This window comes from Euphorbia lathyris, chromosome 7 (assembly GCF_963576675.1).
Source record: "Euphorbia lathyris chromosome 7, ddEupLath1.1, whole genome shotgun sequence".
NCBI classification, from domain to species: Eukaryota; Viridiplantae; Streptophyta; class Magnoliopsida; order Malpighiales; family Euphorbiaceae; genus Euphorbia; species Euphorbia lathyris.
Genome location: NC_088916.1, coordinates 75,616,548 through 75,627,005, shown reverse-complemented (window position 1 = coordinate 75,627,005; position 10,458 = coordinate 75,616,548). Strand labels below are relative to the sequence as shown.

At 39.3% G+C, this 10,458-nt stretch overlaps 1 protein-coding gene across 1 annotated transcript; it reads left to right on the top strand.

The window, feature by feature from the left end:
* Positions 1 to 3,199: 3,199 nt before the first annotated feature.
* LOC136200913 (uncharacterized) lies at positions 3,200 to 6,887 on the top strand. The gene is made up of 2 exons (XM_065991417.1): positions 3,200 to 3,250; positions 3,778 to 6,887. The coding sequence occupies exon 2, from the start codon at positions 3,783 to 3,785 to the stop codon at positions 4,797 to 4,799; it is 1,017 nt and encodes a 338-aa protein (XP_065847489.1). The 5' UTR covers positions 3,200 to 3,250; positions 3,778 to 3,782; the 3' UTR covers positions 4,800 to 6,887.
* Positions 6,888 to 10,458: the final 3,571 nt, after the last annotated feature.

The window sequence follows — 10,458 nt, the reverse complement described above, 5'->3', positions numbered from 1 at the left end:
ATTTAAGCTTTCCCCTTGTAATTCCTCTCCATCTTCTCCATCTTCCTCAAACTCCATTGAAGCTCCTTCAAAGCTTTCTACCGAGGAATTATCAAGGTCCGTCCTTAATATCAAGTCGCCGGCTGCAGAGTAAACAGGTTCCCTGAAAGGGATTTTTGTATCTTCTTTCATCTTTCTATGTTTGTACTCTTTGATACAGTTGCCGAACTTGTCTTATTGTATCTTGTGACAATCATCTCGCCTTTAATAATAATTTAGCTCTTGTTTTGTTCTATGTTTATTGTCTAATTCTTGTCTTACGCTTTATTCAATTGGTTTAACTCATTCAAAAGCCCCAAAATCTAGTAGGCACATATTGCGAGCTGAATCTGACCTAGTTAGAGCCTAGGAGATTGACGACGTCTTAGTTGATTAAGCGCCAATTTACTGAGCCTTAGACCTAGTTTCGGCCTTAGGGAATCACGCGCTAGGAACCTCAGGAGGGTAAGTAGGGTTAATCGCCTTGAATACAAGTGACTTGGATTAGGTTTTACTCAATAGACTTGATAATCTATCTTAATTATTATCGATCATTCCATGTTCCTTCGAATAAGTTTCATTAATGAAAGATCAATTAGGGGTAGAGTAACTTAGTTAGGCTTAGAATAACTTAGCTAGAATTAGATAACTTAGTTAGAATTAGATAATTTAGCTAGGATTAGCACAATTCAACCTAGGAGTAGATTAATTTAACAAAACCAAACTCAAAACCCCCTAAGCCTAGATAACATCCGAGACTTAGTAGCTTGATACTTGCAGAAATAAATCCTGTGGACGATAACCTGGACTTAAACCAGAAATTTATTACTTGATAACGACGGGGTACACTTATCCCTCAGATCGGGTTCTTCACGGAATCCGCATCAAGTTTTTGGCGCCGTTGCCGGGGATTTATTTCTTCTGCAATATCGAACCAAAGGTCAACTTGTTAGTTTAGGCATTCTTTGTGAATACTTTCCTTGTTAATATCATATATACTTGTTTATAATCATGATTCTTTGTACTACATACCTATACCGATTATATTTGTTTGTATACACTTATTTATATATACTCATTTATGATAGCCATCCTTATTTATACTTACGCTTGTGTATATTCGTTTGTACGAATATGTAGCTATCAACTTCACCTATACGTGTCTGTATATGTTTATCTGCACCATTCTTATACTTGTACAAAACTGTATGATTTGTATGATTTTCTTTCAGCTTTCATTTATTTCTGTATTTATCTTTTCTCAGCGTATGCCTACGAGATCAGCAAAAATACCGGTTGTCCCTCTTAACCCTGAACTTGAACGTACTCTTCGCAGGAGCAAACAGATCGGAAAGCTGAAGCAAGACGAGATCATCGAGCCTATCGAGCCCGTCAAGATGACTGACAATGAACGGAACAATGAGAACACCGGACCAGAGAGCGACACTCGTCTGATGAGTGAGATCCTGGCACCCCACCGACATCAGCATCTGTCAGGCATTGCTGCTCCAAACATTCCGGCAAACACATACGAAATCAAGTCTGGTATAATTCACTTGATCCAACAGACTGGATTGTTTGGAGGAGAAGCACATGAAAGCCCGAATGATCATCTGGATCGCTTCCTAATGTGCGCAGACACTGCAAGGACCAACGGGGTCCCCCAAGATGCTGCTAGACTGAAACTTTTCCCATTCTCTCTGACGGGGCAAGCTTTGGAATGGCTGAGAACACTGGAGCCTGGTTCAATCACAACATGGGCAGGGTTGGAGAAGGAATTCTTGTCCTACTACTTCCCTCCCTCAAAAACAGCAATGCTCAGGGGTGAGATCACATCCTTCCACCAACCTGAACATGAGGCGCTCCACACATCTTGGACTCGATTCAGGAAAATGCTACGCATGTGCCCTCATTATGACATACCCAAGCATCAATTAGTGAGCGTCTTCTATCACGGACTGACACCCACCAACAGAGCCATTATTGACTCCGCAGCGGGTGGAGATTTGTTTAGAAAGACAGCAGCAGAGGCATATGACATGATCAATGAGCTGGCCAGAAAGAGTGTGCAGTGGCAAGAACAGAAGCTCGCCGGCCCCACTAGGCAGCGGGTATTTGCTGTGGAAGAACAGGAGCAAAATCCAGTTGTTGCAGATTTGAGTAGGAAGATGGATGTACTGTTGGCTACGCTTAGCCGACCTCCCACCTGTGTGCACTGTGGCGGTGACCACAATGGTAAGAATTGTCAAGCAGGTAGCCCTTTCGCTGGAGATGGGGTGGAGATGGTAAATTATGTTGGGGGGCAACCAAGATACAATCAGAATTACAACAACGGTAACCCCAACAACTACAACTCCTACAACAACAATGGCAACTACAGGAGGCCTCAGCACCCGAACCTCTCTTACGGGAATTCAAATCAGAATGTGCTCCGACCTCCTAACGGATTTGTTCAAGAGCATAGAGAGCAAGGGCTTGGCATGCCCCCATACCAACAGCAAAATCAAGGGCCAATGCAACACCCTAAGGAATCTGACGAAGTGATCACTCTTCTGAAGGAGATCTCAGCTAGGCTTGCCAACAACGAAGCCTTCTGCAAGGACTTGAGCAATCAGGTGGCTCAGATTAATAGGGACAGGCAGGAAAGGCCACAGGGTTCTCTCCCGAGCACAACGGAGAAGAATCCAAAGATCCTGAGAAAGGATTGAGTAAGGGGGAGAAATCGGGTCCCCCTCGGTTTTAATCCAAAGTTTGAACAATTTGATTCTGCATTTTCTTTTCTCGTTTTTATCTTTTGCTCTTATTTCCTTTTATTATTTTTGGTTAATTAAATTTTGATCTCGTTTATGTTTACTGTCAAACTTTGTTCCCCCGCACTCTATCAAAACAAAAAAAAAAAAAAATTTCGCCCAGCCTAGCCGAATTGGGCACTGCCCAACTCACCGGGTTGGTCGGCCGAGCCAGCCGGCTCATCCGACAAGGGCTGTTCGGGATTTTAAAAATCCCGAGCCAAAAAAAATATGAAAGAAGGAAAAGAATAAGAAAAAGAAAAAAAAAACAAAAAAAGGGGGGGATGACTCATCATCCCCTTCCCTACCTTCTTCTTCCCTTCTCTCTTCTTTCTTTTCTTTTTTATCACAATTTTTTTTCTTTTCATTCTTCTCCTTCTCTTTTGCTTCTTCAAAACCTAACCCCCCAAATCCTTCATTCTAACCCGAATTCAAGATATAAGGTATGAATCTTTACCTATTTTTGATTTCTAACATGTTTGTAGGCCTAGATTTTAGCTTAGGGTGATAATTTTTGAGATTTAAGGAAAACCTAAGTTTTGGGTTTTTCCCCTTTTCTCAAATTAATGTCTTGTTTGCTTCTAAATTCTTGATTTCCTTGCAATTTATGTTAACATAATGATTAATCTATAGTTTGGGTGTGATTTTTATTCCTAATTTGTGAATATTTGGAGAAATTGCTCAATTTGGGCAAAATCCCCATTTAAACTCAAAGTTCAACTATTCAATTTATAGTTAGAAACTTGTCAAAAAGGTTGGGAATTGCATTCTTTTTGTGTTTTAGTCATTGGGTATCTCCAATTTTGCATGAATTTTGTGAATTTCGGGTAAAAAACTTAGAAGACCAAATGCTTATGATTTAGTCCCTAAGTGCCTAAAGCTATGATTATGCCTATGAATGATTTATTGGGGGTTTATGTTGAAGCTTGAGAATATTTTGTAACTCTCCCATTTTTGGTCTATTCCTCAGGAAATATGGGTCGGAAAGGAAAAGCTAAGATCGTCGTCGAGAACGAAGCCGAATCGGAGGTCGAGTTCGATGAAAGCCTCCAAGCTAAGTATGATCCACCCTTTGGCCTTATTGATGAGCGTGAGGGTCTTTTGTATGATAGGTTTTCCAAGCAAGACCTTGCTACACATATAATTGTCGATCAAACCTATTTATCGAGTCTAGGTCTAAAGAAGGATTTCAATGAACTCCTCAAATTCCACGGCTGGTATAGACTAGCCACAACCCAGACTCTGGTTTATCACAATTTCACCATAGAATTCTTGACAACTTGGAAAAAGGAGCTACCCTTGGGCGGTGGGAAGCATTCCTTTAGGTTAAACGGTAAACCTTACCGCATTGATGCTACCACACTAGCAGCCTTAATAGGGGTTTATAATCACCCAGAGGCAATCTCAGACTTTGAATTGCCTCTAACAAAAGATATAGCTTGGGAGCAACTCACAGGCATATCAAGCTTTAACTCCCAGACTGCTAGCCCGGGCGCTCTCCGAGACTCGCTTCTCAATCTCGTCCACAAGTTTGTGGCCCATAACTTGTTGGGCAAAAACGAGAGCAATAAAGTCTCAAAGACGGAATTGCTCATATTATGGTGTGTGGCCAACCACAAACCCGTGGACACTGTCAAGGCCGTATTTGAAGGCTTCTCGAGCCAAACAAGTAGAAAACGTGGTTCCCTAGGCCTTGGGCATCTAGTGACCAACCTGCTTGAGAGCCAATTCAAGAACTTAGATAATCCCAAAATTGCTATTTATCCTACTATGCTAAACTCCAAGTTTTTGGGGAAATCTACTTTTCAAGAAGTTTTAAACAGGAACCCAACTGGAGGAGCGAGCTCCAGCGGAGGAGGAAGAAAAAGAGCACGAGTTCCACAACAGAGAAGGGATAAAGAACCTGAGGAAGAAGAACCTGCAACGGCAGGAGACCAAAGGGAACACCAAGCATCGGGGACGGAGGCCAGTTCCAAGCCATCAACACCATGATGGCAGAAATGCGGGATCTTAACCTTCGGACTTTTAACACTGTTCAACAGATGGACCAACGGTTCACCAACTTTGAGCAGAATATGGACCGAAGGCTTTCGGGTCTTGAATACGTAGCGGCTGATTACTGCGAGTGCTACAACATGCCTTGGCCTTACCCCCCGGCCGATCAGTAAGTTGTCTTTTCCACCCTAACTTTTTACACTCGTATTTCATGATCTATAATGCAATGTTGGAACTTATTGCATATTTTAAGTGTGAGGAGGAGGGGTAGACAAACTTACAAAAATTGTATAAATTTTTAAATTTTTGTTGCGTCGTGTCTAGTTTAGGTTTGCGTTTTGGCGTTTTATTATGTTTTTGCATATTTAGGACCTAAAACCGTGAACCTCCTTCGAATCTAAACTTCGTTATTTGTCTTTAAGGGCTGAAAACCGAATCTAAAATTGCATGACAACTAGTTTAGGCGTAGGACACAACTCTTGTATCTGTAAAAGCATGAGCTACAGTTTGCATTTAGACCCTACTTTTGAAGAAATGCTAAAATCATTACTTAGGTAGATAACTTAAGAATTGAAGGCATGTGATATTAAACTTGAGTTTGGGGAAAACTAGTAAACACAAATTGAAACCCAAAGAATTGTGAGCTGAATTTGAGCCTAAGAGCGAACATCAAAAAGCTCTTTTTCTTGACATTTTTGTGTGAATGCTTTGACTTGTGGAAGATTACAGATTTTGCACCTAATACTGTGTTGAACCTACATGCAATGATTTGAGATGATAAACGATGAATCAGCCTCATTAGAATTAACCTTTTCTTTACCTTGTTTTTCTTTTTCATCCACTCTAGGAAGCCCCTTTGAGCCGACATTTTTGTAGTTTGTAGATTTTTCTTTCGTTCTAACCCGTTTTTGCGAACCACAACTTGATTCGCTACTTAACCTTTGTTTTTGCAAAGCTCAAATTGAGCCTTTGTTTTTCTCTAGCGCTTTATCGTTGTTTATGGCATTATAGTAGCAAGCCAAAAGGCTAAGAAGTGAATGAGCATCACTATTCCAAAAGAAAAAAAAAGAGAAGAAGAAAAACAGAAAAAGAAAAAGAAAAGAAAAGAGACGAACAAAAGGGAAGAACTCCATTCCCCAGTTCTTAGAAAAATCAAAAACGTCTCAAAGAAAACATCCCAAAAAGAAAACAATAAGGGACGAATAAAAAGCTCAATCACTTCATATTTGCTAAAGCCATTTAAACTTTGTTGTTGTAGCGCTAGAACACTTAACCTTTGTTGTACCTTTAACCCTCTAACCACATTACAACCCCAATTAGAGGCTGTTTTTGATATCATCGGAGTCATATAGCATAGTAGAGGAACTCGGATGAACGTTCAAAATCAACGTAATCCTAAGCAAGATATAAGCCGAGAGTAAACACTTTAGCCACCAAAATTGTGTGAATGAGTGAACTACCTATGGTGAGGTGTTTTACTTAGCGATCCCCTCAAGCTCGTTCAATTGAACATGTGTCCCTTTACTTAAAACTATGACCTATTGTAATTGAAATGCGGCTTTTGGATATCGTGTCTCTACTTTGTATTTCCGAATGCATGTAATTACAGATGCTCGAAATTGTGTCAAGCACCTAGTCAAACTGGGAAGTTTTCTAGCTTGCTTATGATGGCGGGTTTAGTTTTTTACTTTACTTGGGGACAAGTAAAGTTTTAAGTGCGAGGAGGTTTGATAGGGGTCAAAAACCCCTATCTTTGGGTACGGTTTTAGGACGGTTTTTAGGTTTATTTGGCTAATAAGCGAGCAATTCTCGCATTTAAATGCTTTTGTGTGAGTTAGTTAGAAATTGGAAGCATTCTATTTACTTTTCGTCGTTTAGGCTCGTTTTGTGATCAATTTAGGCAAATACGGCCGAAATAACACGCATATTAGAATTCCGTTATCTTTTGAAGCTAATTGGTCCGTCAAAAGTCGCACCAAACGAAGCGTTTGCTCAAAATAAGCGATTGACGGATCAATTCGGCTTTTGGACTAATGTTTTCTGGAGTTTTTATGCGTGTGCAGGTGTAAGTTCGGACGAAAAAGGGTTTGGAAGTCATCCGGCACGGATCGAGCGCGCTTTGGGCGAAAACGCTCGGCGAGCAGGGCCCCCCGGGCCATTTCTGCTCGCCGAGCAGGCCACCAGGCGCCTGCTCGGCGAGCAGGGGCTGCTCGTCGCAATTCTGCTCGGCGAGCAGCCTTTCCTGCTCGGCGAGCAGACCTGCGGGAATTGGTCAAAAAGACCAATTTCGCCCCCACAAAGCCACATTCGGCCCCATGTCTTCCTACACCAACAAGGACACGAAATTAGGTCAAAACGAGGCCCGAGACGCGTCTATAAATAGGAATTTCCAATTGTAAATTAGGGATCTTTCGTTTTTGTAAATTATTTAAGCTTTCCCCTTGTAATTCCTCTCCATCTTCTCCATCTTCCTCAAACTCCATTGAAGCTCCTTCAAAGCTTTCTACCGAGGAATTATCAAGGTCCGTCCTTAAGATCAAATCGCCGGCTGCAGAGTAAACAGGTTCCCTGAAAGGGATTTTTGTATCTTCTTTCATCTTTCTATGTTTGTACTCTTTGATACAGTTGCCGAACTTGTCTTATTGTATCTTGTGACAATCATCTCGCCTTTATAATAATTTAGCTCTTGTTTTGTTCTATGTTTATTGTCTAATTCTTGTCTTACGCTTTATTCAATTGGTTTAACTCATTCAAAAGCCCCAAAATCTAGTAGGCACATATTGCGAGCTGAATCTGACCTAGTCAGAGCCTAGGAGATTGACGACCTCTTAGTTGATTAAGCGCCAATTTACTGAGCCTTAGACCTAGTTTCGGCCTTAGGGAATCACGCGCTAGGAACCTCAGGAGGGTAAGTAGGGTTAATCGCCTTGAATACAAGTGACTTGGATTAGGTTTTACTCAATAGACTTGATAATCTATCTTAATTATTATCGATCATTCCATGTTCCTTCGAATAAGTTTCATTAATGAAAGATCAATTAGGGGTAGAGTAATTTAGTTAGGCTTAGAATAACTTAGCTAGAATTAGATAACTTAGTTAGAATTAGATAATTTAGCTAGGATTAGCACAATTCAACCTAGGAGTAGATTAATTTAACAAAACCAAACTCAAAACCCCCTAAGCCTAGATAACATCCGAGACTTAGTAGCTTGATACTTGCAGAAATAAATCATGTGGACGATAACCTGGACTTAAACCAGAAATTTATTACTTGATAACGACGGGGTACACTTATCCCTCAGATCGGGTTCTTCACGGAATCCGCATCATTGTCCCAACACAAGACGTTCAACATCCGGGTATTGTGTTTTCTTGGGGGATAACTTACTCTCATGGTCTTCAAAACGTCAACCAACTCTTTCTCGCTCTAGTGCTGAGGCCGAGTGTCGGGGGGGGGGGGGGTAGCAAATGTGGTTTCTGAATCTTGTTGGCTTCGTAATCTGCTGCCCGAACTTCATTGTCCAAGTACTAAGGCTACAATTGTGTATTGTGACAACACCAGTGCCGTTTATCTTTTCGGCAATCCCGTACAACATCAACGAACGAAACATATTGAAATGGACATTCATTTTGTGCGAGAAAAAGTCGCATGAGGACAGGTCCGGTCCTCCATGTGCCATCTCGTTATCAAATTGCAGACATCTTCACTAAAGGACTTCCATAAATTCTTTTCAATGATTTCCGAGACAATCTAAGCATCCGTAAACCTCCAGCTTCGACTGCGGGGGCATGTTAGATATGTAAATATCTTGTATATTTTATTCTGTTCCCTATTCTGTTATGTGAATATTCTCTGTATCTTCTAGAGTGATCTTCTCCTATTTTATAGCCTTAGCCTAAGCCTGTAATATATTATTTATACCTTTGAGATTAATGAGAAAGCAAGCACAATTACTTTCAATAAAATCAAATAAAATTCCTCAATAGTAAATCGGAAAGTGTTCTCTTCAAACGAATCTTGTCATGACATCGATAAATGTGCGTCGTGCCAAAGCTGAGTGCGTTGAATTATCTTTGTGAGGCAAAGATTAGGGTATCAGATATACACTTAACATCTAGTTGGTTATATAATATGATATATATATATATATATATATATATATATATATATATATATATAGAGGATATTATTAATATGTATATAAATTAGGATTTGATTAAACCTAAAAATAGGAGAAAAAATAAATCTAATTTGAATTAGGATTTATGTAAGAGTTAAAATTGGATTTTAATTCTTTTTTCTCCCTATGCAAAAATTGGACCCTATGATAATATGGATGATTTATTTGTTTCCTAGATCTTAATTAACTATAAATTGGATATTATTTTTAATTAGTTAAATCTAATTATAATAATAAGATTATTATGTTGATTCTTATTAGGTTTAGATTAAAAGAAATATATACATGAATTAAATTTGGAACTTATTGATTCATTATTGATTTTTCTAACCTAAGAAAATTATTCTCATTAATTCCTCTCCCTAGTGGAGCCGCCCCTTCTCCCTCGGGTTAGGTTCGTTGTTCTTTCGTGTTCTCAATTTGGAGTACTAGCACATGGGATTGTTCTAGTATACATCTCCACATTAGTGGTATAGAGGAGTTCGAATCAACTTCTTAATCTTATTTAGAGGGAACGACTAAATTAAATTCTAGTATATGTCTCCTCGGTGAAATGTATTTTATTCCTAACTTAATCTACGTGTTTGATCTTGGCAAAATATTTTCTTTGATTAAATTGTTTTCCGCCTTTTAATCGGGTGCTAGAAATTCCTTCATCTTTCAGCGAGCTATGAATGCATTATGGATCCATGCGCAACTCACCAATATGACGTCAGAAAATATGAAAAGGAACCCCAAGGTTGGTTTGGGAGGATAATTTCCTGAAATAAGGCAGAAAAGGGATGAAAAGGACGGGTCGAAAACCGACGATTTCACTTCCATACTTAAGTTATCAGAACTTATGAGGAAGAAGATGCAGAATATAGTAAAATTTCAGGGTTATGTAGTGATGTACCTTTTAGCCGCGCAACTACTTTTTCTATTTATTTGGTGTTAAAAGTAGTCTTGGTAGTTTAGTAGTTTGTACGCCTTGATAAAGACTCGAGACACATATAGTAATGATAGTGAAGAAGGGTAATGAGATTAGACAGACAAAACCATCATCTCTTAGGTATATATGTGAATATATGGATTGATACCACCGAGATCGAAAGCTCTTTTTCATTAGCGCACGTAGTAATGATAATTATGCATAGGTTAAATTGCGCGCTCGTTGATCCATATGTTCGGAATAATTATTGATCTATTATCAGTTAATTATACTAGGTATTGATACAATCAGGAATTTTCACATGCACCTTAATGAGCAAGTGAATTTGCTCATTCACCGTTAGATCTAGGCTTATTAAATCTAAGCCCCATGATGCTTTGAATCTCCACTTTAGGATTCTAATAAGCCTAGATCTAATGGTGAATGAGCAAATTTTACATGCTCATTAAGGTGCATGTGATCAAGACTGCTTACATAATTATAGAGTTCAAAATAATCATTAGAATTATTTTTGTTATTATGATTTTGATGCTTCTAGAAAGG